Source organism: Paramacrobiotus metropolitanus, unplaced genomic scaffold (genome assembly GCF_019649055.1).
Source record: "Paramacrobiotus metropolitanus isolate TYO unplaced genomic scaffold, Prichtersi_v1.0 Parri_scaffold0000067, whole genome shotgun sequence".
In the NCBI taxonomy this organism is placed as follows: domain Eukaryota; kingdom Metazoa; phylum Tardigrada; class Eutardigrada; order Parachela; family Macrobiotidae; genus Paramacrobiotus; species Paramacrobiotus metropolitanus.
The window spans coordinates 50,618-76,644 of NW_026570287.1; the positions used below are offsets into that span (position 1 = coordinate 50,618).

General features: G+C 43.2%; 7 protein-coding genes across 7 annotated transcripts; 5 read left to right on the forward strand and 2 right to left on the reverse strand.

The window, feature by feature from the left end:
- Positions 1–637: 637 nt before the first annotated feature.
- On the forward strand, positions 638–4,166 carry LOC129594378 (translation initiation factor eIF-2B subunit epsilon-like). Its single transcript, XM_055491056.1, has 4 exons — positions 638–1,122; positions 1,404–1,723; positions 2,052–2,748; positions 2,819–4,166. Exons 1-4 carry the CDS (start codon positions 802–804, stop codon positions 3,755–3,757), a joined length of 2,277 nt encoding a protein of 758 aa, XP_055347031.1. The 5' UTR covers positions 638–801; the 3' UTR covers positions 3,758–4,166.
- Positions 4,112–10,214, reverse strand: LOC129594383 (coiled-coil domain-containing protein 6-like). The gene is made up of 8 exons (XM_055491060.1): positions 9,923–10,214; positions 9,279–9,710; positions 5,959–6,108; positions 5,614–5,742; positions 5,447–5,550; positions 5,062–5,385; positions 4,610–4,823; positions 4,112–4,493 (listed from the first exon to the last, which is right to left on the reverse strand). Exons 2-8 carry the CDS (start codon positions 9,678–9,680, stop codon positions 4,434–4,436), a joined length of 1,383 nt encoding a protein of 460 aa, XP_055347035.1. The 5' UTR covers positions 9,681–9,710; positions 9,923–10,214; the 3' UTR covers positions 4,112–4,433.
- An 865-nt stretch (positions 10,215–11,079) lies between these two features.
- LOC129594380 (uncharacterized) lies at positions 11,080–14,100 on the forward strand. Its single transcript, XM_055491058.1, has 6 exons — positions 11,080–11,281; positions 11,534–11,818; positions 11,965–12,182; positions 12,256–12,761; positions 13,168–13,619; positions 13,761–14,100. Exons 1-6 carry the CDS (start codon positions 11,219–11,221, stop codon positions 13,836–13,838), a joined length of 1,602 nt encoding a protein of 533 aa, XP_055347033.1. The 5' UTR covers positions 11,080–11,218; the 3' UTR covers positions 13,839–14,100.
- LOC129594391 (uncharacterized) lies at positions 13,994–15,182 on the reverse strand. Its single transcript, XM_055491070.1, has one exon. It carries the CDS (start codon positions 15,083–15,085, stop codon positions 14,372–14,374), a length of 714 nt encoding a protein of 237 aa, XP_055347045.1. The 5' UTR covers positions 15,086–15,182; the 3' UTR covers positions 13,994–14,371.
- A 193-nt stretch (positions 15,183–15,375) lies between these two features.
- On the forward strand, positions 15,376–18,595 carry LOC129594376 (restin homolog). The gene is made up of 5 exons (XM_055491053.1): positions 15,376–15,724; positions 15,802–15,906; positions 15,996–16,145; positions 16,252–16,443; positions 16,565–18,595. Exons 1-5 carry the CDS (start codon positions 15,686–15,688, stop codon positions 18,593–18,595), a joined length of 2,517 nt encoding a protein of 838 aa, XP_055347028.1. The 5' UTR covers positions 15,376–15,685.
- A 53-nt stretch (positions 18,596–18,648) lies between these two features.
- LOC129594395 (early endosome antigen 1-like) lies at positions 18,649–19,488 on the forward strand. The gene has a single exon (XM_055491073.1). It carries the CDS (start codon positions 18,649–18,651, stop codon positions 19,111–19,113), a length of 465 nt encoding a protein of 154 aa, XP_055347048.1. The 3' UTR covers positions 19,114–19,488.
- A 2,534-nt stretch (positions 19,489–22,022) lies between these two features.
- LOC129594393 (uncharacterized) lies at positions 22,023–25,829 on the forward strand. Its single transcript, XM_055491071.1, has 4 exons — positions 22,023–22,785; positions 24,420–24,678; positions 25,168–25,195; positions 25,277–25,829. The coding sequence occupies exons 1-4, from the start codon at positions 22,668–22,670 to the stop codon at positions 25,511–25,513; spliced, it is 642 nt and encodes a 213-aa protein (XP_055347046.1). The 5' UTR covers positions 22,023–22,667; the 3' UTR covers positions 25,514–25,829.
- Positions 25,830–26,027: the final 198 nt, after the last annotated feature.

Genomic DNA, 26,027 nt, shown 5'->3' on the forward strand with positions numbered 1-26,027 from the left:
CTCGCATCCATTGTCTTTGCTTAGTCTAAGCTGACCCGCATTCAACCTTGAATCACAGTGCCTTTTATTGCCCTAGCGGTATGCGCGCGCCTGATTGTTAGCGGCTCTGGTCGTTTTCCATGTATACCTTTCAGTCGAACAGCGGCATCATTGGGTAGTCTTCCCAAACTTCCCAATGCGCCTCATTTTTTTGTAAGCGATCGGAACCTCATATGTCGCTCAAAATCGACCAGTTGGCTACTAATAGTATCCAGTACAGGGCCTGATTTTTTCGATATCATACATTCACGCAGTTGAACGGTGTGACCATTTGAACGTCCATGTCCCAAAAACATGGTGACTTCCACCATCTCTATCCTGGACTTCCGGCTGCATTGACCGTGCCGAAAACAGCAGCAAAAGAAACTAGACGCTTTTTCACTCACACAGCCCAAAAACTGCTGTAAAAATATTTTTTTGAAATTAGTTACTGAATTAATAAGACCAACTATGGTGTGAGTAACCACGCTAGTCAACGAAGTGTTAATTGTCGCAACTGCGGATGCCCGAAACGGCAGTTACGTACTGTATAGTGGATGACGAAAATCTTGATACGTTTACGTTTTTGATGTGATGTCAATCACAGTCAATGTTTTGACTTCATTTTCACATCAAATTTTTCTTTTTCGAGTTTTTCACTACGTTGAATAAAAATTCTCAAACAGTATCGGTACCCTTGATTTTTAGATTTTGTATTCTTTTACTCAAAGCTCATTATAGTTGACATCTCTTTTAAACCGACTTTTGTTCAGCTAATAAAAGATGGCTCAGGCAAAAGCAAAGAAGTCCGCGACGAAAGATTCCCGACCGGAGGCTTTCAAAGCTGAGGAGATCTTGCAAGCTGTCGTTATCGCGGATAGCTTTAACGAGCGGTTCAAACCATTAACGCTGCAGACTCCTCGAGCTTTGGTCCCGGTTTGTAACTGCCCCACCATTGAGTTCACTTTGGATTTTCTGGCTGGCAATGGTGTAAGCGAGATTTTTATATTCTGTCGAGCCAACGCGGAGAAAATCAGGAAATTCATTGAATCACACTGGAAATGGGGTCCTATGGGTCGCCGTCACAGAAGCGTCTCCGTTCAGGTAGTTTCTGGAAACCGTTTTTACTACAAAGTTGAACACAGTGACATATGGTATGTCAATGTGTATAATTTTTTTCCAAATTAATAGCATTTTTCGTGTTTAATTTGTCTAATTTCGAATCAGTAAAAGGTATACCTAAAAAAATTATACGGACAGCTTGATTGCCTGCTTCTGATTGAGTAAGCCGTTAAAACATCATTTAAATCGAAAATGTTAGTCAGTTAGTGCACTTACAGTTGCAATACAATTTCAATTTGCTCAGTAAAACGGAAAATTTTCAGATTATTATGTCAGAAGATTGTTACTCCATGGGCGATGCACTGCGTGAAATTGATGCAAAAAACACTATCCGTGGAGATTTCATCTTGGTTCAAGGTGACTTGATCGCCAATGTGGATATCAAGCCTGCTTTGGATGCGCATCGAAAACGCAAAACTTTGGATAAAAACTCCATCATGACTGTCGTCTGTCGGCAAGTTGCATCGCGACATCCGGCTCGGTCTCAGGAAGATCAGGTTGTCCTGGCGATAGAGCCGCTGACCAATCGTGTTCTCCACTTTCAAAAACTTGGGACTGCCAAGAAAGTTTCGTTCCCTGTTGAGTAAGTTTTCTAAAACATTTTTGTTGTTTTCATTTTCAGTCTGCTGCCTTGTTCTATTCAGAACCACGCTTCCATGTATTGTATTTGTGCATAGGTGTTAGTAACTGATTGAAAGACTTTGAATAGCTTCTGTAAGAAATGCACAGGTTTATTATTTTTTTCTAAAAAGTCTTATACCTGTACAGTATTTGAGCTTGGGTAGCCGAGGAATGTTTTCTGTGATTTGTTTCGCAGTACAAACAGTCGGAGCCGCGAGGGAAACATCTCACAGTAACTTTAGTTGCAGGTACAGGATAGAGCAGCACAATGATTTTGTTATGTTTTACAGTATTTTCGAAGGACGTGATGAATTGGAATTCCGCACCGACCTCATTGACTGCCATATTAGTATTTGTTCCGCATCAGTGCCTCCACTTTTCTCAGATAATTTTGACTACCTCACCCGGGACGATTTTATCCGCGGCATTTTAGTTAACGAAGAAGTGCTTGGAAATACCATCTACTGCCACTTGTTGACTGCCGGTTATACCGCTCGCATCTCTAATCTCCACATGTACGATGTGGTCAGCCGCGACATTATTGCTCGCTGGGTGTACCCTTATTGTGCTGATTTGGGCTTCCCGGAAGGTGATGCATATTTCTACAGGCGGCACCATATCTATCTACAGAAAGATGTGGAGTTAAAAATGGGATGTGTCTTGGAAGCGAATGTGTTAGTTGGACGACAGTCGGTGATCGGTGAGAACACTCGTATTCGAAACTCGGTTATAGGGAATGGCTGCACCATTGGGCGAGACTGCAAAATTGAGGGATCGTATATCTGGGGAAACTGCGTGATCCAGGATGGTTGCGAGCTGTATAAATGCATAATCGCTGACGGATGTGTGGTGTACAGCGGAAGTGTTATTGAGTCTGGATGCATTCTGAGCTATGGAGTTAAAGTGGGGCCGGACGCGCTTCTTAGTGCTGGCTCGCGTTTGTTCGGCGAAGCTGATCTGCAGATTTTGCTCCAGGAAAATTCAGAGGTATATAGTAGTGTTTCATTTGAAAATTTTGTCGCTTGTCTTTTAGTGGTCATTTTTTTCTAATTTTCAGGATGGTGACGTTACTCCAAAGGATCGGACATTCGCTACGGTCGACGAAAAGGTTCGTGGTTCTTCCGGCTCGCAATCGTGGCTGTTTACTCTGAATGAAATAGAAGACGAAGAGGAGGACATTGCACCTGGTGGTATTAATTATGAAAAGCTTAGTTGGAAATGGACTTCTGTAGAAAATTTAGACGATAGTTGGGAAGAGGATAGTGAATCAAGTGATAGTGATGGTGACAGCGTGGATGATGTGGACGGACCAAAAACCACGGGCGCGCAGGAGGACATTAAAGTTTTCTTTCACGAGATATCCGATTCATTGTTACGGGCGGTGGATGAAAAGGTGAATCCGGATAACGTGATTTTGGAAATTAATTCTTCCAAATTTGCTTATAATGTGACAATGACGGAGTTGAATAAGCTGGTGGTGCGAGCGATTATTGAGATACCTGAGCTGAAATCTCTTAAACAACGGACGGAATTAAAAAGCGTAAAAGATGCGTCAGCACAAATTGTTTCTGCATTTGAGACGTTGCTTCCGGTACTGAGGAATTATTATCGCAGTTCTGAGTCGCAGATGGACGCCCTGTTGGCCATCGAGGAATGTGCTGTCAACTATCTCGATTTACCGCGACATCAGCCATATGGCAACTTGGTGATTTCCTGTTGCCTGAATATTCTGCATTTTCTTTATAATAACGACATTCTAACCGAAGATGTAATACGTAAGTGGTATGCCGAGCCCGAAAAGGCTCAAGTTAGGCGATTCCTTCCATTTTTTCTCCATGAACAGCAGCAGCATTCACCTGCTGGTCGGCGTCGACATATTAGTGGCGATTTGAGTGATGATGAAGTGAGTGGGCTTGTCAAAAAAGCGGAACTTTTGAAGCAGAAGATTGCCCCGTTTATCCATTGGTTAGAAGAAGCGGAAGAGGAATCAGATTAATTGGGTTGAGCGTAATACAATTCGTCTGATTGCTAAACATACGAATATTAATGGTGACGCTATGGATTATTTTTTAACAAATTCTGCTCTTTCTCACTTTGTTTTCGTATGGTTGTTGCTGTCATCAGCTGGAAATTCGAAAATTCGGGGGCTTTGCGGACATGTGCTGCCTGAGCCTGCCTCAACGTTTATTAAATGGATATTTCTGTACAGTGTTCACGAAACTTTGGGACTTAGATGCCCCTTGGTGACGCATATCTTCGCTTCAATCAGAGGTTTTTGACGAAGTCGTCTGGCCTGATGCCGAAATGACAATACTCGAAATGATATTACTCCCTCGTTGGGGAATTATTTCCGTGTTATTATTTTATTATTCATTTGTTCCGATGATATTCTTCATTTCAGCCAATGAGTGCACAAAATATTTCGGGTGTACTTTCGACATGTGTGAAAAAAACCAAATCGTTTATGAGTAAGAAAATTATTTGTACAAACAGAACGCATGTTAAACGCAACCAGCAGAAAGAACTAAAGGTGCAGTGATACATACAACAAAAAAATATCCCATAATTTGGCTCGTACATGCCTAAGTATGGACAGTATGTGCAAGACTGCACGATCCAATGATAAAGCATCTGCAGCTGTTCCCCATGCTGATCGCCTAAAAATCTTCCCGCTAATTCTCACTTCCCGACATATCACCTCCATGATCACTGCGCGTATCCGACATGTCCATCTGAAACCACAAAATGGTACTCTAAGCGGATACGACTCATTGTAAAAAAAGGTGCCAAGTTGACTCGACAACACAGTAATACAGGACAAAGTATGCTACTAATATGCAACTCGCACCGGTGATGGTGGTGGCAGAGGAGATGGTGTGGCGAATCGATGGGGTGACTGGCGTACGCGTGTTGGTGCCGGAGGGACATTGAAAGGTACCGGAAATGTAGCTGAATGCGAAGGAATTGGTGCCTGATGGCCAGAAGAAGTCACCCGTCTCCCAACTCCTGTGGGACTGGACATGGTGCGATTGCGGCTGCTGCTCAATCGCTCATTGAATTCCCTGCTCAGGAAAAACAATGATGTAAAAACCAGTCCATGGCATTGCTGACCCAATGCATGAGTACCATAAAATCAATGATCACTAGGAGCTGAGTTAACATAAGGCATAAAGTGTGTTGAACTATGTCCGAATTTTGATATCACTAATAAACCGTTTTATTCCTTCCGCTCATCCACTAACATTTCAATATATCGACGGCTTAACAACCTTTCAATATGCAATACCCTTATCGACTCACCTCTCCGTATCGATCTCCAAACTGGATTCAGATTCCGATAAGTTCCGGCAGATTTCTTCTCGCCGTTCCGCTTCTTGCTGCAATCGACGGCGCAAACGAGTATTTTCTTCCTTCAAGTGTTTCTCCTCCATGATCAATAGCTGCATTTTTTCTTCGTGATCTCGTTCGGTACTGTCCAGAAGATACTTCATCCGATCCACTTCCGACTTGAGCAACTCAACTTGCCGCTTGTCTGGACTGTCGGGGGATATGCGAGCCGGCTCAGCGCGGTCGCTACCGGTATCCATACTCGGCGGCGACTGCTCCAGTTTCTGCTGAAGCGATCTGCAAAAACGAACATTCTAAATGCTCCAGCGCAAGACTTTAAATAAGATAAATCTCGCACCGCTTTTCTGCCTCCAGCTTAGTCATCCGGATCCACAGCTTATTAACTAGAGCTTCCTGTTCTTGTTCCAGGGAATTCTCCAGTTCACCTTTCTCTCGACGCAGCTATAATTATATGCAAAATTATGCAAATGAGCGCCGGAAGGCAGTGGAAATCAGACACCGCACCTGCTCCAATGAGTGCTGTTTCGACTGAATATCGTGTTCCAACTTCTCGACCTTGCGCATCAGCTTGTTAACCAGACATTCCTGTTCACGCTCTAAGGTCGATTCAAGTTCCACCTTTTCTCGTTGAAGCTGTACACAAATGCCAAATTAAAATCTATCTACCCTGATACTCCTGCATAAGCCAGCAATTTATCACTCTCGAGCCACGAAGCAAATGCTATAAGAGCATTCATAAACTGCACAGAAAAACCGATCAACACCAAGGTTTTTAAAAAAAATACACCGTTTAATTACAGTGTAAACAAGGAAAGAGAAAAATTATAGATCCTTGCAAGTTGTACTGACCTTCATTAATTTACGGGACAAATCATTTGTCAAACACTCTTCCTCCTGCTCGTAATTCTGTGCCAAAACTTCCTTCTCTCGCTTCAACACCTGGATTTTCTTCAAAAGAGTGTTACTGATGAATTCCTCTTCCTGTTCTGCCTTGGCTTGCTGAAAAAAAAACGCAATTAATACAAACACAAATTTGGGGCTGATGGCCAGATTTATGTTCTGTACATAAAAAGGCACTCATAATGCAGTGTTAAAAAACCTTCCCAGAAACCGTACCTTTATTTACTTTCATTTTATGTTGTGCTATCTGAATTCGCACTTTACCATAAAAATGCTTGCTCGTATTTGTCACAAGTAATTCTTGTTTATTCATACGGGTACCGATGATATTTTCTTCTATCGCACTGATATTATTGAATGATCACCACAGTATCAATTATTAATCGCCAGCGGGACAATGATAAAATGTAATTAAAAATCTGCAACCGCAACCGATCCTTTGAAACAGAGCAGCGAATGGATTGGCAAGACTTGGCGTATCGATTGAAGCACTAAAGTACCACTACCCATCGTAAGCCTGCATACTTGCAAATTTGCAACGCAGTATTGACGAAAAGAATTATTCATTCATTCATTCCATTTAGCTTTCTGAGTCCTGTAACATTCTAATGAAAAGAATGCACTTGACTTGTGAATCAGCCGGGATTAGTACACGTTCCCAGATTTTAAACTGGAACGGCAAGCTTACTCATATTATGAGACTAACGCCGACTGTATCAAGATTCAGATCTATATTGCCACGAATGGGATACACCAGAGCCGGCAAACCAGAAAAGACTGGCCAAAACCAATATTATATTCTGAAAGCCCGTAGTCGAAAACCCGGCCAGATAGTGTTCATTTCTTTTAAAACCTCTCCCGCTTCCAGCGCCACAGGGGAAGAGTTTCGACTACCTTCACCAAATGTAACTAAATTATTACAATAATAATTATCATCGTGGTATTTTTAACCAGGCAATGTTGCCACGTAAACCAAATAAAATATATATAGTTAAAAAATGAAAGTATTTTTCACTAATTAAAATATCAGAATCAATTTAATTAGCAGACCGTTGGCGTTATTGCGACAAGAACGACTACAGACTGTACTTATCAACGTTGTCATCGAGGACAATTTCTAAACAAGTGCCGGCCGAGCAGCGATAGACCGAACTACCGCCACTGTTCAGTGCACAAGCCCGTTTCTGTTCTAGTTAGAATAGCCCGCTAAGCCAGTGAGCGACCGAACTACCACTATGGATAGCTATGTGAGCGGTTGACCGAGCTGTCATTACTGTCCGATGCCGAGTGAACGAGTGACCGAGTTACTGTTACTACTGTCCGGTGCAGAGAGCCCGGTAGGGGAGCGAGTGACCGCGCTGTCATTTATGTCCGGCGCAGAAAGTCCGTTAGGTCAGCGGGTGACCGAGCTGTCAGTGGCGGGTGTCACTACTGTCCAGTGTACAAAGTCCGTTAGGTCAGCGGGTGACCGAGCTACCACTGCTGTCCGGCGCAGAAAGCCCGTTAGGGAACGAGTGGCTGAGCTACCACTACCGTCCGTGCACAGAGCCGGTAGGTTTGCGGGTGACCGAGCTGTCACTAATGTCCGGCGCAGAAAGTCCGTTAAATCAGCGCGTGACCGAGCTACTACTGCTGTCCGGCGCAGAAAGCCCGTTCGGTGAACGGGTGACCGAGTTACCACTACTGTCCGGGCACAGAGCCCGGTAGGTGAGCGGGTGACCGCGCTGTCACTAATGTCCGGCGCAGAAAGTCCGTTAGATCAGCGCGTGACCGAGTTACCACTGCTGTCCGGCGCAGAAAGCCCGTTAGGGAACGAGTGGCTGAGCTACCACTACCGTCCGTGCACAGAGCCGGTAGGTTTGCGGGTGACCGAGCTGTCACTAATGTCCGGCGCAGAAAGTCCGTTAAATCAGCGCGTGACCGAGCTACTACTGCTGTCCGGCGCAGAAAGCCCGTTCGGTGAACGGGTGACCGAGTTACCACTACTGTCCGGGCACAGAGCCCGGTAGGTGAGCAGGTGACCGCGCTGTCACTAATGTCCGGCGCAGAAAGTCCGTTAGATCAGCGCGTGACCGAGTTACCACTGCTGTCCGGCGCAGAAAGCCCGTTCGGTGAACGGGTGACCGAGTTACCACTACTGTCCGTGCACAGAGCCCGGGAGGTGAGCGGGTGACCGAGCTGTCAGTGGCGGGTGTCACTACTGTCCAGTGTGCAAAGCCCGTTTAGGTGAGCGGGTGACCGAGCAACCACTGCTGTCCAGCGCAGAAAGCCCGTTTGGGAACGAGTGGCTGAGCTACCACTACCGTCCGTGCACAGATCCGGTAGGTGAGCGGGTGACCGAGCTGTCACTACTGTCCAGTGTACAAAGCCCATTAGAGAACGAGTGACTGAGTTACCACTACTGTCCGGTGCAGAGAGCCCGGTAGGTGAACGAGTGACCAAGCTGTCATTATTGTGCAGTGTACATGAGTGACCGAGCTACCACTACTGTCCGGCGAACGGAACCGGTTAGATAAGCAAGTAATCGAGCCACCACTAGTGACCGGACATACACCACTGGGCACAAACCAATTTCCAGTGAAAAGAGCCAGTGAAGTGATGAGTCACCAAACTAGCGATCCAGTGCACTATCACTGTTTCGAATTTCACACCTTATAGACTGATATTTCGGCTTTCTTTGCGGGTAGGGGATATCGTAAAATTATCTGAATATACAGCCAAAGGGAATGCTTTTCAAGGTTGAGAGATCATGAACTGATCTTCATAGAAAATTCGTGTTTGCCCTATTGCATGTACCGTATGTTTCGACGAATAGACTGATATTAATCTAATAAAATTAATATTCATTCAAATTCAAATAAAACGGTCATGGACCACAAGAAACGCGGAGGCGAAGCCGAGGCTGTTTCTTGTAATTATTATGCCGAAAGCATATCAAAATTTGAAAGGAGATCAATCAGTCATTAACGCAGACAAAAAAATGACACTGGTCCACGCGAAAATTTCTATAAGTATTAACTGCCAGTTATTACGGCAATATTCAAAATCAGAAAAATTATTTTTAAAGGCCAATGTCAGAAGTATGATCTAGATTCTGAACAGAATGAGAGAACCCGTAAACAAGGGCTCTGCACCCCTTCATTAACAAAAACAAGATATATTAATAATTTAAATTCTCGAACGAAGAATGCCGCAAGTGTCACTGAGATGATATATAACGTAAATCAGCTACGGGAAATAAAGTGCGAAAACCTACAAAACAAACTTACAATCATGACGCTCTGCTGGCGCAGTGATTTGTTCTCCTCCTGGAGAGATTTAATGCGCAATTTGTGCGTATCCACTTCCATTTTGAGAACGCGGTTCTCCTGCTGCAGCCGTTCGATTACACGCTGCAGCTGTTCACGCGAGCTAGCCGACAAGGGGACCGTCGACAGCGTGACCGTCAGATTACCGCTGCCATCCCCCATCTGGGGCGCAGGGAAATTCCGGTGCAAAATGGGAGTGGTGGCACCCGACATGGATCCATCCAGGGACGACGTGTCCGACCATTCACTGGCCGAATCCAGCTGATCAAAGTTATTCGCGCTAATGGACCCCGACAGACCAGCATTGCCTACACTCCCCACATTCATCATGCCGTTTGCATTGGCACCCGTCGGATCAGACATTGTATGACTACTTCTGAGTTCCAGGTGCAACTGGAAAAAATCGAGACGCTAATCATCAACGACTAGCAACTAACAAGTAAAAGTGCAATAGGATTTATACTGCAGTGTCAATGACAATGCCACAACCTGCACGACTACCTTGTCAATGGTAGTTCCACTTGTAATACTGGAACCAACTCATCTACTTATAACTAAAATATAATTAACTTTACTAAATTATTATTACCAGTCTTAACTCTTACAAAGCGACGAGAAACAGAGAAGCCCAATAAGTTGAATGATGTCTCGTTCTTCCGGATGCGATAGGGTACAAGGTTGTGACGCTCACATATCCAATGAAAACCTCCTGCAATCACAAGTTACCACCTTCCGCAATGACAAAACTGAAGATTCAGATATAAAGGAAATACGATAATCAAGGATTAATTCATGGATCAACCTAGAACGTCTCAATTCTTCATGGACTCATCAGTCAATATCCCTGATTTTTCGTTGCTCACTCCTGTGATTGGTGAGTCCTCGAGAAAATTTATCATCAAAATAAGTAGAAGCTGAACCACCTACGTTTGGCATTCACGTGCGCACGTCAGCATGGTACGTAAATTCCCGTACGACCGGCCTCCATCATCCCAGATTTCTCGGTCTAGGGAGGGTAACGTGGGATCTGCCCCGGTTTGGACTAATAATAAAATACAAAATTTTGTAGCGCTCATTATACGTAGATTTTGTTTTTGTCTACGGATGGTTCAAGGTGCAGACTCTGTAATAATTGACCTCAATAGTTGTCGTACTCGTACTCATAGTCATATTAATACACTGACCAGCTGTATGCAGTTGCACTCTTTAGTCTTGTCACTCTTGTGTATACAGTCTTAGCATAGAAAAGGAAACTGTAGTCTGCACCACTCTGTGGCGTACCGTGCGGGATGAAAGAGCAAAACTCTAGGGAAATGTTGAATAAATTTAACTTCCTTTATTACTTATCTGCAACAGCTAATGGTGGCAATGCTAGAACAGATTGCCCGGACAGCAACCGGAAAGCTGTCAAGAAAGTGTGGAAAGGCAGCGACGTGCTGTAATAAAATACTTCACCGCAGCACTCAGTCGGGCGGTGGTCGGTGGGTAAAGACTAAAGAGTATTCGTTAGCAACCTGCACATGCCAGCGTATTAGGGAAACAACTTGTTTTTCAAAAATAATTACGTTATAAATTTGCAAATTTTACACTGGATACATTTAAGTCAAAATTTAAAGCTAATACTCGTCCTTAAACGGTAGGAGTCCTTGACGGCTATGACGGGCTATCGTCTGTTACTTATTTATTCCGTCGCATACATGAACCCTTGGGCGGGCGACAACCTAAAAACGATGCGTGCCACGTTGTCCGGCTCGTTGGATGCTCACTTGCGATTAGTGATGTTTTGTCAGTTTATCTGAAATTTGCAAACAACATCTGGAAAGATTCGTTGATTTGGATATGTGATACTATACGGACTGAATTTAGTTTACCAGACAGTTCTTTGGGATTGCTTGGTTAGAATGGGTAATGCGCAGAGTGAAATCAACTTGAAAGGAGGACCTGTGGGCTACCATGTGCTCAAGGTAAAAATTATGTCTGTTCTAGAAGAGCGACTGACAATGAGTGTTCTTTTCGGAGTCTTTTCTCTAAAATTGGCCAGAAAGTTTGTTTCCTTTTCCGCTTCACATGTTCTGTTTATGTGCGATCATGCTGTTTCGATACAAAAATGGGCACTGTGACTGCTGATAATGAAAGCAGTGACCGATTGTTGACAGTCGGAGTGATGGCTAACAAATTACGAAGTTTTCAGGGTAAAAAATAACTTCATTATGTAGGTTCAAGACGATTCACCTGGCTCCAAAGCAGGACTGGAGCCATTTTTTGACTTTATTACAAGCATCAATGGACAGCGCTTGCTGGAGGATGACGAAACTTTTAAAGGCACATTGAAGAATAACGTGGATCGTCCTGTGGAGCTGGAGCTGTACAATACAAAAAGTCAGAATATTCGTAAAGTGATCCTAATCCCATCCACTTCTTGGGGAGGCCAGGGATTGCTTGGGGTATCCATTCGGTTCTGCTCCTTTGAAGGAGCTGAGCAGAACGTGTGGCATGTTTTGGTAAGCCTTGCGCGTTATAACTTGAAGTTTATATTATGAAGTATTAATAATATTATTATGTTTTATTATATTATGAAGTATTATTATTATGCTCGAAGTAAGTACTGCAGCTTTGTGGGCAGTGTGACATTTTTTATATTTTACAGGAAGTTCATCCCGGATCTCCAGCAGCGGCAGCACAGTTTCGTGCCTATTCCGATTACATTATTGGAGCGGACGTGTTATTGAAAGAGTCGGAGGATTTATTCGCCGTTATTGAATCGCACGAAGGGAAACCATTGAAGTTGTTCGTGTACAATACCGACACTGACACTGTTCGAGATGTGACGATTATTCCCAATCGCAACTGGGGTGGTGGAGGAAGGTAAAGCACCACGCAGGTTTATTTTCTGTTTTATGTTAATTTTTGGATTTCATATAATTTATTTCTTTATCAGTGTGGGTTGCGATATTGGCTTCGGCTATCTCCACCGGATTCCACATCAGGCGAAAGACGAAACTGGCGGCGGAGAGGCCGTTAAGAGTAACCAGCATAATGTGGGCAAAGCTTCGACGTGTGGACACGATCACGCCCATCCGCACGATCATTCTCATCATCACGGCCACCATGACCACAACCATGATCATCATGATCACAGTCACCACGATCACGGGCATGATCACCACGATCACGGGCACAGCCATGCGCACGGCGCCTGCGGTGGGCATGATCATGATCATCATGCTCCAGCCAAACAGGATTTGTCGGGAGTGACCCGAGGCATAAATGGATCTGTCACTGAACATGTGCATTCTTCATCCTGTTCTCATGGACACGGGCCGCACAGTCACGATCACGGGGATTCACACGCGCATCACCATCATGAACCTGCGGAAAGCGCATCTCTGCTCCATAATTTTGCCAACCCTGCCGCTGTGCCAACAAATACTCTAGTTCGTGAAGGTTTGTCACTTGTCTCGCGATAATTCTGTAGGTAGCGCCTTTGCACTGCGCACAAGATTTTTTAACATTTTAATCTTACTTTAATTTATGTTTTGGTTAATATGACGCATAGAAAACGCTGTGGGCGGAAGGACGTACATCTGTTCAGCGCAAACATTAATTTTGGACATTTAAGACTTTTTCTCTATCTTAAGATTGTGTCCGAGCACTATATATTTATATTCCCGAACAGACAATATGATGTAGTTTGTTGCTTTAATTTTGTTGACATTGGTACTTCTATAAGGTGTAAACGTGATGTTACTGGGCGTCTTTGAGTACTTCGTTCTTAAAAATAATTAACATTATCATAATCGTATAAGTTCTGGTTTTGCGCTCAGATTGGTTGAATGCCTATTTGTTTCAGCGCCAATGACAGCGCCAGCTCCAATCAGTCCAGTTCCCGAACCTGCCAAAGTACAACAAACCACGGCTGCTCCGTTGATTGATTTAAATCCTTCGCCTCAGATTCCGGCGGGATCTTTTAGCATTGGAAAACCGATGTTTCCACCTACTCAATCTTCCTATGCCACTTCGTACACGACCCCGAATTACTCTTTTGCGCCTCCACCGGTAACGCCTCCACAGATGAACAGCATGCCTGGCCAGTTTCCGCCTCCAATCCGTCCCAATATCGCCAGTTTTCCCGTTTCCGTAAGTGGTTTTCCACCCATTACCGTCACTTCTACTATCCCAGACCAGTCTGCGCTAACGAATAATGTACTATCGGCTTTCCAACTGCCACCAACAACCTCGACACCTCCCAATCTCATACCTTTTTCATACCAACCTGCCCAGAATGTAGCCACATCTGCCACAGTAAGTATCTGCTAATGATGTTACGAACTCAAGAAGAAACAAATTAGTAGCGGTAAACCGGAAAACGGTTAGTGTAGACCGTGCATCAGCTTATCTGGAAGCACTTCGTGATTTGATTTTAAGAACTCTGTTTCATTGCAGCCAGTGAGGAGCGGATACGGCAATCCTGACCTTACTAGGACAAATGTGCCTTCAGACCAGCATGGATATAGCGCTTAACCTCAGCTAATAGCTTAATCTTTCAACGCGTTTTTACTACCAGATTACAGCGTACGCTATCTTCTATGGGTTTTTAATTAAGTTGTTAATTTACCTGAATTATAAATTTGTGGTAACATGCACTCGTTATTGAAGGTTTTTATTCGGAGTTGCAGTCTTGCAAGATTACGAAGCATTTTCCACAAGGAACGTTTATTGTTGCAACTGACACGATTTCGTGTATTGTACTCTTCGCATGAATTTATTAAATAAACATATTTTGCAGATTGTTGTAGTAGTTAACTGTTAACGAATTGTTACAACGAAATTGTTAATTGTTACAACAATCCACATCAACAGACAACAGATAAGCTGCACTTTTTAAAATGCCGAGGAATGATACGAAACACAGCAACATCAAGCAGTCAACTTTAAGGGAAGTCCATAATTCTCCGCAAAATTACTTAATTCCATCACGAAGCCAAAACTGATAAAACTAACACTAAGTCCATAATAAACAGCGAAGTATATTTAGGCTGGTATCGCAAAAATTTTCATTCACTTTTCACCTTTCCTTCTGGATAACTTGTCCTGTTGAGATCAAATTTTGCAGAAACATTACGTGCGGCTGTATCGTCTGTCGTCTCACTTTTATGCAATTTTTTCATCAAAAAGTAAATATCGGCGATTGCCACTACGCAGCTGACAAGGATGGCCACTAAAACTTGCGCAATGAGATGGTCGCCCACTGCTAACCCCGTGGCGAAGTAGGCAAAGACTCCAGAGCCAATGACAGTTATCAGACAATTCACCACCGCCAGCGTCTCCGTCTGGGCCACACGCAAATCCGCAGCAAATCCCGATATACCAGTTCCTTTGGCATTTTGATGGATAGTTTTGGTCATGCGGGCATATTCCCGTGCCGCAGCATCATTCCGTATTCGCTCGACTGCTGTCTCATTGGCAAAGTCGCGCTTCGGAGGCTGCACGCCCTCAGCAAAATACCACTTCGCTCCTTCCAGAAAATCGTTGTTGTAGGCTGTGGTGGTTTTCGGCGTCTTACCACGTTCCCTGCGCTGGCTGGCATACTGCGCTACCTTCTGGATAAATGACACGGGAATGCATTTCGGGGTGGATTCAATGATCGAGCAGCATCGTGATCGCAGGTCCGAAGGCGCCTCTGAATCTTGGCTGATTCGCTGAATCCAGGAATTTAACTTTGAATTGATAGTCACTTGGCTTCCGCTTTCTATATCTTTATCTTCCATTTCCGCCACTTATGATAAAAGAAACTTACTGTGGGTTTGCTTTTCAGAAAACTCAAACAAAAATGATTATAAATTTGAAAATAGAAAATTTAAGAAGTCTATGTATAATGTACCTCGTGATTAACGATTGAAGCATGACGCTGCATGAGCTCGAGACGGCGGCCACATTTATTAATTTGCACCGGCCACGCGTAAGGTAACCCAGCCGTCCAGATAGCACATATCGCTCGTTTCAGAACCGAGGTTACGTCAGTTTTGATTTTTTCCTGCTGCACGTGTCAGCATTATCGCTGGCATTTACTGCTGTGTGTAAACAACAGATAAAAAACAAACGAATTCAAAAAAATTCGTTTTGAACCTATCCGACGTCTCCGTTCTGGGGAAAACAGCCAGAATTTTTTGAAATTGTAATTAGCATTATCCCTTGATTCCTCGAAGATTGCGCGTTCCTGCCAGAATTTTATGCTTTTTTTAATTTTTCGCATATCTGATGGTCCCATGCTGATTGCACTGAGTCGGTTGCCAGATTTGACACCCCCAACTTCGTTGGGCTTTTGAGGCCGCTTTCTTTGATCGTGATATTCCGATATCCACGCAGATATGCAGCGTCTTAAAAACTTTGCTAAGGGGAAGAAAGAGGTACGCCCCAGTGTTTTATTTTACATAGATACAGTTGTATTGGAGTCTGGAGTGGCTTTAGTTTGAAGAGTTTACAGACTTCCGACGAACCTTCCAATGGGTATACACAGCTGTCGGGGACGCAGAACGGAAGTTCACACGCATTCTTTCCAGTACCCGGAAGTTCAGAAGAAAATCTCGAGGTAGCGTCTAGTGCGTCGTTTCATTTCGTCTTCTGCGCCAATAGCGGAAGAGCAGTGTCTTCCTGGTTATTACTCTTGTTTTGCAACAGGGTTTTCTGTGTCCGAGTTGTCACGCTAAATTTGGCCAGATGGATGCGTTGCTCAATCATGTTCCTTTGTGCCGTGGACCTGGCACCGTTATGCCTTCCGCTCAGGCGGCTCAGCCATCCTCCTCCTCTTCCCAATCTGTACAACGCAAAGTACACAACTGTATTTATTATGGATATTTTCTGGCATAAATTTTCTGCCACTGTCTACTTTTTTTCTGCACCTATTTTTAAATAGCAAAATATATACATTTTTTAGGGTTCCACTGGCGTAACCATAGACAGTGAAGAACTGCTGCTGAAAATCAATGAATATGATGCGCTCAAGGAAGGCAACGAACTGCTTCGGGATGAACTGCGGTCAGCGCATCAGCAGCAGCAGTCGCTCAACGAACAGCTGGAGCAGCTCAAATTGCATAACGATGAATTACTGCGCAAAATGTCCATGCAGGTTTGTTCGAATATTATTCTCTTGTGTAATCGGTTATGCTGGAAGATTTTTTATTATTGCATCGTCTATTTATTGCATTGCATGTAAGTAATTTAGTGCATTATTCTTTTTATTATTGTAGGATCGTCGGTTGTCCCACGCCAAATCGGCTAGCGATGACCAGCAATTCGAGAAATTAGCTGCCGAGCGGCTGTCCAGTAAAGCCGAAGCGGATACTTTTAAAACCAAAATCTCCGCCCTTGAAGATGAGAAGCATTCCTTAGAATCCAGCATTGCTAACCTCCGCCAAACCGCTGCCGATAATAAAACAAAACACGAAGCGGAAGTGAATTTGCTCCGCGGAAATATCGAGATACAGAAAGCCACGATTTCCAAAATGCAGTCCGAATCCGAAGTGGCCAAATCCGTCAGCATTTCATTAACCGCCGCGACCGCGGAGGTTACCCGTTTGCGCAGCGAAGCGGCTAGAGCGCGTCAACGCGTTGTCGAACTGGAGGCGAGCACGAACGAGCTTTCCTCTTCTTTATCTGCCGCACAAGCCGCCTTAGACCTCAAAGAAAAGGAATTCAAGCAAGTAGTCACAGAGAGCACTGCAACGACGTCGGCGAATACCGCACTTTCCAGTACTGTGGAGGATTTAAGAGCGCAGATTGCTTCCATGACCACGAAACTGGAGCATGAAAAGGTGGAACATGAGCGCAGAACAGCGGAAATACTGGCTGAACATGCAAAACTAGGAGATGCGGAGATTCGGGAAAAAGAAGAAACAGTTATCGAACCACAAGACAATGTTGTTACAGCGCCCAAGCAAATTGAGCGAGAGAAATCGAATGAGCAAGAAGAAGCCCGTGAAGTAATACTGCGCGCGTTGGAGACCGAAAAGAATCAGCTGGCCCAGGCTTTGCTTGAGCAAGAAACTGTTTTTAATAGCCAGCTCGAAAACGCACGAAAAAAGGAGACCGAAAGCTCTCAGCTTTTGGAGAAGTACACCACACAAATAAAGGAAATGGAGAATGTGCGCGATAACGCTGAGCGCAATCTAGTTCTACTGCAGAATGAAAAATCGAGCCTACAACAGCGGGTTACTGATCTGGAAGCCAGCAATGACAATCTTTCATCTGCTTTATCCGCCGGCCAAACGGCATTGGACCTTAAAGACAAGGAACTCACTCAAATATTAGCGGAGAACAGTGCGGTGGCGTTAACGAGTTCCGCACTGTCCAGTGCGGTGGAAGAATTACAGGTTCAAGTTGGGTCCTTGACCGCGAAACTGGAAGATGAACGAAAATCAGCAGAACTGCTGGCTGCCGAGCAGATGGCAAAAAATAAGGAGGTTCTAGAAAAAGAAGAGTCGATCATCGAATTGCGGAAAAATCTTGATGGTATGTCTGTCCAACTGGAGCGGCAGAAAGTTGAACTGCAAGACCAGTCGGATAAATTGAAACAGCTGGAAATTTCGCAGCAGACGTTGGAAACGGAGAAAAATGCACTCGCTCAGACTTTATCTGAAAAAGAAGCTGCGTTTAGTAGTCAATTGGACAGGGCTCGGGTAAAAGAAGAAGAAAGCGCTAAACTACTAGAAACGCATGTCACACGGATAAAGGAAGTGGAAGTTTTGCACGGCGATACTGAGCGCAGTTTGCTTCAGCTGAGAAATGAGAAGAAGAGCTTGGAACAGCGCTTTATTGATTTGGAGGTGACTAATAACAGTTTGTCATCTTCCTTATCGGACGCTAAAGCGGCACTTGACCTTAAAGAAAACGAGCTGAAACAAATACTGGATGAAAAAAGTGCAGTGGCGTCGGCAAGTAGTGCACTGTCCAGCACTGTCGCCGATTTGCAGGCACAGGTTGATTCATTAACCGCAAAACTTGAAAACGAACGCACTACAGCGGAGATGTTGGCTGCCGAGCAGAAGTCGAAGAACAGCGAACTGCAGAAAAGGGAAGAAATGATGGACAAACTGCAGAAAGACCTAGCTGATGCGTTGCAACAAGTGGAACGGCAGAAACTTGGTTTGCAAGAGCAGACCGATAAAGTGAAGCAGATAACTGCTTTGCAGCGCACCTTGGAAACGGAGAAGAGTCAGTTAGCTCAGACTTTGGCTGAAAAGAAGCTGCCTTTACTAGCCAACTGGAGAGCGCACGAGTAAAGGAAGCGGAAAGTGCACAGCTTCTGGACAAGTATGCAACACGAATTAAAGAGATGGAAGATGTGCGCGATAATGCCGAGCGTAGTCTGTTCCAGTTGCAAAACGAAAAAGCCAGCTTATCGCAGCGCGTCACCGAACTGGATGAGGGCCAACGTGTGGCGCTGACGAAATGTATTGAGCTGGAAGAGCAGAAGGACAAACTGCACAGCAGTATTGGGGATATCCGACGGAAATACGAGGATGCCGTGGCAGCCATGCATGAGCTGGGCCGGGAGAATCAAAGCCTGCAGGTGGAGTGCACGCGGCTCAAAGGCCGGAAGTGGGCGCAGGATGAGGAGGTTAATGAGTGTTCAGCCTGCGGGAAGCCGTTCGGGCTGACACAACGGAAACATCATTGCCGCAGTTGTGGGGAGATTTTTTGTCAGGACTGCTCGGCGAAAAGCGCCAGCTTAGTGGGCGCCAAGAAGCCCGTCAGAGTGTGTGATAGCTGTTTTGTGGAAATTCAAGGACGAATGTAGAGGAAACAGCAGGATGGACATTTTGACCGTGATGCTCAACTCAGTGCCAGTTTACACAGTCCAGGTTATCTACCGATTTTTGGTTATTTATAAATTATCCTGAATTAGTGAATTCCCTGTTTTCTAGACGATTGTTTATAATCCAAGTGGTTTTAATTTAATTATTATTATGGTTGCCTGATAAGTGCAGTTAGTTTATATGAATTTTAATATCGAAGCACATAGCATTCTTGTTGTCTTTTGAATTTTTTACACGTTAATTTATGACTAAAGTAGTTCTCGTAACCTTTGTTTTGCGGTGTGGTCCGCTTGTGCATGGCCGGTTTTCGACTCTGTCTCCCATGATTAACCGGTAAACAACGAAGCGTTGTTACTATATTTTCTTTATTAAAATTTGTATATTTGGCATGCGAGAAATGGTCATGACATCTTAAGTTCATGCAGTATTAAGTTTTAGTGCTTATGGAAGTTGCGATAATTGGTCGAGCGGTAGCGCCATCAGGACATGGTACAATCTGACATAATGCGAAAATATCATAATTAGAGACTTAGGGTTGGAATCCTCACATATTTACAAATACGGTAGCAGGAAATTTAATGTCAGAACCCTATGTTGAATTATTGAGTCATGCCAGAAGAATTATGTTATAAAATTCAAAAACAGTTTCAAAGAAAGTGACACAGTTGTAGTCAATCTGCACAGTTCAACATGTTGGCCGTTTCCACAGCGTACTACATGTAAGTATTGGCAATCTACCTTTGTCTGTGTGGAAACTTCGCAGTAAAAAGTGACGAGTTAATTAGCTAACAGCCAAAATATAAGAAATCTGTGACCTCTTTATTGCAATACTCGTAATTTCCTTACGATGGCGTCGTTCTTGCCGCACCGGGACGTTTAAGTTTTCAGCTATATGCAAAGTTTTTGATCAGAATCTAGTGCATGGGTAATTATTGTAGAACTAGTGTAGTCGACAGACTTTAAGGCCTTTGATATTTGATTTTTCTGAATTAATTCTAACGGTTTCTTTTACTAGCTGTGAAAAAATAAGAAGTGATCTAATTATCGATGTTCAAAGTGAAGCGATATCTGTTATCTTGGACCTAAAGCAGCATAAAAACAATTTATGATTTTTGTATGTAAAGGGGTGCTGCGCCAAGTTCGGGCACTTGGGTAAAATAAATTATAAAGTATTACAGTTGGTCTTTTCGTTTCTTATTTTCCACTTTTCTAGTGCAACTTTTTATGCCAAATTCAATAATACCAAAATCGGATCCTTTGAGTCTGTCAGGAACGAGTTGTGCGCTTAATAAGGGGGAGGGGCAGTGGGCGTTTTAGGGATGGTTATAACAGCCTTCATAAAAAATTCTCCAAACGATATTTTTGCACGAAATTTTTGGATAACTTTTGAGTGGCCCAAAAGGTGTCTGTTTTGGGTTACGAAAAGAATCTCGCATCATCGGTGACCGAGATAACCTCGAAACAACTTGTATCTCCCATAGACTTCTATGTTATAACGTACCTACCGAAGGATGGGGTTGCCTAGCACAGAGACGTAAGTAACGTCGAGCTGATATATTCCGTGGATGGATCATGGTCCACATTAAACGATTCTAATGTTTTAATGAATATCTACTGCGTGGGTAGGGAGAGAAAAGCGCCGGATAATTGGGAGGAAAAGCTAACAAAGCGACAGGAAAAAAAAGTGATGGTTGCCGTTTGAGATTTTCAAACTAGCTTGTCTCTGGCTTACTGGTTGCACCAATGCGTTTAAACTGTTCCTCAGTATCCTACAGAAGAGATTTTATAAAAGACGGTCGTCGAAAACTTCACTAGGTTGCAGGGCAAGCGTGTACAAAGGGTCACTCTCCACTTTAACTATGCCCACAGTTTCTCAAAGGTCACGTAGGTTTGGTTGTAATCGAACGATCTTATATACAATTCGCAAGAGCTTTAAATGACGAACACGTCAGACTAATTTAGTTTGGATCAAGACGCCAACGGAATTTTTAATCGAATTATAATTCGGAGGAAGGCACCCACGGTACATGGGTCGAACACTATTTTGAAACTGGTCTGATCTAGTTTCGGATACACTGAAATTCGGAGCACGCTCTCAGCGTAAGGAACGATAGTTTAAAAGGTAGTAGACACATACGGCAATACTATAAAAATATAATGAGTTGGACATTTGTGATGTGTGACCTGTGGCAGGTTTTGGACGAAAGTGCCCGAACTTGGCGTAGCACCCCTGTATATAGAATAATGTTTGTCTAAACAAATTTGGAGTTTTTCAACAGAAAATGTTTCATTCGTTAAAATTTAGTGTTAGACAGTTAGCTATAGCCATTTACAACGATATACACAGAATCACATTATGTATGTAACGTTCTAAGGCGTCTGCATGTCGAGTAAATAAAAATTCATTTTATTAAGATACATAGTACAACCGCGGCATAAAACTGGCTTTGCCGCCTACATGTGTACTGGGATCTGGATGCTTATTTTTAATTGCGAGGTCAATTATTGAACGCATGCATGCACACCGTGGCGATGTCGTTGCGGCACTTATATAGACATCTCCCGAACTTAAATTAAATGTCTGTGTCGATGCGGACGGTATGACGGTTATTATAGTGTAGCCAGAAGAAAAAGATTTAGCAAATGTTGCTCATTTTTCATGTCAGGCCGTGCTGGAGTGCTGTCGGTATTCCATTCATCTGGGCATGTCATCATCGCATCCTTTAAGAACACCAGCAGCACTGCGAACGTGTTAAGACTCGGGAAAATTTTCAACAGGCCGGTACGTGCAGTGTATTTGAATACTACAGTATCATCCCGCTTCGCTTGGCACTGACTGCACATTTGCTGTTAATTCACTGCATCGCTAACTGGCGAACACTTGTTAATACATTGTTAAATAATACATAATGGACAAAGGCGTAATTTCGACGGCAGAGTGGAGTGTACGTTATAGGTTTCAGAGCGGCTAATAACGATTTTGCACTTCAAATTTCAATCGTCGGCCCGTCCCTACTCGGAAGATCCCAGTGTGAGCGTATATATATTCTGTCTACGAAGACGCGTATATACGGCGAGAGTGTCCGCTCTTCGCATTCAGCCGATTAGTTGATGTGTTTTCCCGCGCGCTATTCAGTCGCGCAGTTGTTCCCATCATTCAAGCATGTGCACACACAACGACGGCCCGCGCGCTGCTCGGCACTCCAATTGAGTTTTATTTACAGTTGTCAGTCGGTATTGAAAATTGAGCAAACTGTCGGACTGTCACAGAGTTACAGGCTCTAACTGTCTCTCCCTGGCCGAAGGAAAATCTTCCTGCTCCACTTTGCGGCGTTATATTGCTGGGCGATGTCATTTTGCCGGCTAATGGCATTATTCTGATAAACCATTTACGGAGTAATATTCCGTCACTACTGGACCGAACTGGAATACCGCATGGCGCCCAAAGGGATGGAATAGACCATCTTCATGCTTTAACCCTTTTAAATCTCATCTTTCCCTAATTGCTCATGTTTTCCGGTCGGTTGACAGAAAAATGGCAGTGGGCCCCATTGACAATGGCCGATTAACTATTAAAATTGCTTTACCAGTTTTTCTGCATTGTCTGGATAAGGCATTAGCCTTGCAGTATCCATCGTTTTTCGGATTAAACAGTAAGTCGAAGATTTTTTTATCTAGTAAAAACATGATGGGGGGATTTGGTCATTTGGTATGAAGCTGACATCTGCCTCGGCTGCAGACTGGGCTGGGCTGAACTCTTGATTTTGTGTTAACTGTCAACGGTAATTCACCTAACGCATTTTATGTGTATGACGCGTTTTTAGCGTCTTATCAGGATTATCATCGATTGAGCCACTCTGAATATTTTGCATTACTTTGGTAATCAGAATAACAATTCTGGTGAAAGTATTCAGTTTAGATCATGAATGCCCGCGAAACTTGAAAAATTGTGTATATGCAGATGATAATACTAACCAAGGAGAAGGCTTTTGCGGGCTCGCAGTTACGTGACCTTTTACATACTTTGCTAACTATATAATGTTTGTGTGAATTCACGGTGTTCGGTGTCTAATATGCACACCTTTCATCATTTCATGCCAGTGCCTATCAAGTTTCATGTTCAAGACTTCGACTACGAGTTCCTGGTAAACCTTTGTTATAATAAGCCGATGACACTAAACTGGACCTTTTGCAACTGCATTCATTTCAGATATTTGCTATATACAGTAGTAGCGTCGATGCTGCTACATATAGCGTGTGTTATGAGTACTGAATCACTGATACCCCCTCCTGTACCGGAAGAGGAAGGAACTATTTTGACTAGTCGTATTATTAAATATCGAGTGATGCTGTCACGAAACTATAACTTGATTATGATTTGTGACAAAACGAGTCGTTATTGTAGCTTTGCAGACATCCATTAAAATCTCCACTCCCATACGTACTGTTAAGCTATAACTACAAATTGTGAAGGAATAATTAAGATAAGAGCGGCTGGAATTGTATGCTTCAGTTAACGATGTAGCCGTTGGAGCTGAATCAGGACTTGTACAATATGTTTCTGGTGAATTAACTCAGCCTGCGAAAACCCTGCTGTACTACATAAGCTTAACAACTTCCGTTGGCCAGCTAGAATAGAAAAAGTATCTCATGCTAATCCTTTTATGCATTTATTATTGTTGATTCATGCAGTGTATTCTTATAACAAATTTTGTAACACGCCTGTAGCCATGTACTAAGTAGTATAACAAAACTGACCCAACATAGCTATGGCTTTTTTGTTTTCTCCAGTTATGACACCGCATTAGTATAACGTCAAGTTAAATGTGAAAAAGTGTATGTTAATGGCAAAAATATTCTGACGATAAGGTACTTAAGCTTGAAATCGTTGTTTGATCATGACCTTATATTGTACTAACCACACTTTTAGATTTTGTTCGCTCAATAATAATCCGATTCAAGGCGTTTCAGTCACTGATTCGTTATTTAAATTCATAAAAACGCACAAAACAAACCAGCGAGAGTGGCATAATAATTCTATTAATAATACTAAACGGATATTAAAGACTTGTCAGGGCAGTTTTTGATACCGCGCACGTGAATATTCGATACCGCACGCACTGATTTCTTGTGGTAATTATTTCTTAATGTGTCGCAGATGCTTACGTTATATTAATTTTAATTTGAAAACATTTGTAGACAAATATTGTTTTGCAGCTGACAATACTGTATTCGTATTATCACAAGGTTTCCTTCGCGAGTAAACACTTGCAATTTTATCCTGCAGGCTCGCATGCCTCTAATCTGCTTGATCCTGGCAACATTATTGCCCCATATATTGCACCTCCGGGATGTGAGCCCCATAGTACAGTTGATCCTCTCACGGGAAATGAAACTATCGAATTCTTACCTTGCCCCGAGTGGTTACCGGATACGGAAACCAGGCTACCTTCCTATTGTTGCGGTGCGGAGGAGAAAGAGCGGCGATGCTGTGATTGGACAATATATGTTGTCAATCAGATCGGATTTGGAAAAACCAATATTGGGTACGATTACAACAACATCTACATACACAAGTATACTTATTCATCTACATATTTTGCTGCTATCACCGTTTGGGCAACCTTGTGCTCAGCTCAAATTTGTTGAGCCGATCGATTAAGCTTACAAATTATTACGCTGTTTATACACATAATTATAGCGATTAACCTATAGTAAATTATACTGTATGACTCGGGATAAAACCTGAGTAGGAAAAAATCCGAAAATGTGCATTTTTAAAACAGGTGCGTGATCCGTGCGGCGACCTGATAAAAACTACTCTAGCTTTTGCACTTTCATGATGGGTATACCGCGCATTCGTAAATATTAGAATTATTCTGAAACTTAAACTTCAGTTTTGTCTTATTTATCGCATGCTAAGTTGCTAATAGCTCAGACTTCGCGGATCGTTTTAAGACAGTTTTGACCATTGGGAGATATTATGTTATATCTGTATGCTAACCACAGTAATTTGTTCGCTTTTCCCTTCACAGATTGCTCATACTCGTGGGACTGTTTTTTGTAAGTGAATATTCACAGTAGCCCACTGTTGTTATCCTGGACGTAGTTACAGCCTGATTAAAAGGTTACATCGATTTGCAGATAGCAGCCGGAATAATATTTTCTTTGATGTGCCTGTTTTTCCGGGCGTTTGTTGTGTCCAAGTGGGAACAGCCGCAAGATGCCGAAATGTCACGGAGTGATTCCGCACGGAATAACAGCATAACGTTTCAATCATACCGGCATGATGAAAGTCTACATCAGCTGTGCTACATTGATGCGCCGACGCCGGCGCTGGCAACGCCAGCAGCATCCCGTCCAACGACAAGTGCTCTCTAAAACTAAGTGTGATCCATGATGTTACTCTGAAAACCAGGTTCAGATTTTAACATCCCTGTGCATTTTTCTTTAATCAATAAAACAAACTGTGCATCGATGTTTATTCTTCTAATGACAAAAAATGCCCGCATCAATGACCGTGTGGATTTCATATGGAATATGCTCACTTTACAAAAAGGTCTCGACTTTCCAATGTACACAACGTGCACTGCATTGTGCTTTGCCGATCACCAACGGTATTGTAAAGTGCCGTGTGTAGATAAACCCGGCCTCCGTGGTTTCCACCGGAAGCATTTTGCAAACGCGCATCGATAAGTCTGCTTTTTTAACAAAATAGCACATTTATTCCTAGCTGCACAACAGGGATTATCCGTAAGCCATTCGAGTGGATATCATTGAGTTTTCCTCTATAAATTTTTTAACATTTCTTGAAAACCGTAAAGATATTCAAATGCGTTGACATATGTACATTTGCAGTTTTAAACGGTTATTTAATACTAACGCTTGTCTGTAA

Excerpts from the sequence above, each read along its gene's own strand:
- LOC129594378 (XM_055491056.1), top strand. The coding sequence starts at position 802 with ATGGCTCAGGCAAAAGCAAAGAAGTCCGCGACGAAAGATTCCCGACCG. Across the intron at positions 1,123-1,403 it reads ACAGAAGCGTCTCCGTTCAG|ATTATTATGTCAGAAGATTG; the intron begins GTAGTTTCTGGA and ends GAAAATTTTCAG. Across the intron at positions 2,749-2,818 it reads TGCTCCAGGAAAATTCAGAG|GATGGTGACGTTACTCCAAA; the intron begins GTATATAGTAGT and ends TCTAATTTTCAG.
- LOC129594383 (XM_055491060.1), bottom strand. The coding sequence starts at position 9,680 with ATGTCTGATCCGACGGGTGCCAATGCAAACGGCATGATGAATGTGGGG. Across the intron at positions 5,743-5,958 it reads TGTCCCGTAAATTAATGAAG|CTTCAACGAGAAAAGGTGGA; the intron begins GTCAGTACAACT and ends ATTTGTGTACAG. Across the intron at positions 5,551-5,613 it reads AACAGCACTCATTGGAGCAG|CTGCGTCGAGAGAAAGGTGA; the intron begins GTGCGGTGTCTG and ends ATATAATTATAG.
- LOC129594380 (XM_055491058.1), top strand. The coding sequence starts at position 11,219 with ATGGGTAATGCGCAGAGTGAAATCAACTTGAAAGGAGGACCTGTGGGC. Across the intron at positions 12,183-12,255 it reads AACTGGGGTGGTGGAGGAAG|TGTGGGTTGCGATATTGGCT; the intron begins GTAAAGCACCAC and ends TTTCTTTATCAG. Across the intron at positions 12,762-13,167 it reads AAATACTCTAGTTCGTGAAG|CGCCAATGACAGCGCCAGCT; the intron begins GTTTGTCACTTG and ends TATTTGTTTCAG.
- LOC129594391 (XM_055491070.1), bottom strand. The coding sequence starts at position 15,085 with ATGGAAGATAAAGATATAGAAAGCGGAAGCCAAGTGACTATCAATTCA.
- LOC129594376 (XM_055491053.1), top strand. The coding sequence starts at position 15,686 with ATGCAGCGTCTTAAAAACTTTGCTAAGGGGAAGAAAGAG. Across the intron at positions 16,146-16,251 it reads CCCAATCTGTACAACGCAAA|GGTTCCACTGGCGTAACCAT; the intron begins GTACACAACTGT and ends TACATTTTTTAG. Across the intron at positions 16,444-16,564 it reads TGCGCAAAATGTCCATGCAG|GATCGTCGGTTGTCCCACGC; the intron begins GTTTGTTCGAAT and ends TTATTATTGTAG.
- LOC129594395 (XM_055491073.1), top strand. The coding sequence starts at position 18,649 with ATGGAAGATGTGCGCGATAATGCCGAGCGTAGTCTGTTCCAGTTGCAA.
- LOC129594393 (XM_055491071.1), top strand. The coding sequence starts at position 22,668 with ATGGCAGTGGGCCCCATTGACAATGGCCGATTAACTATTAAAATTGCT. Across the intron at positions 22,786-24,419 it reads ATCGTTTTTCGGATTAAACA|GCTCGCATGCCTCTAATCTG; the intron begins GTAAGTCGAAGA and ends TTTATCCTGCAG. Across the intron at positions 24,679-25,167 it reads TTTGGAAAAACCAATATTGG|ATTGCTCATACTCGTGGGAC; the intron begins GTACGATTACAA and ends TTCCCTTCACAG.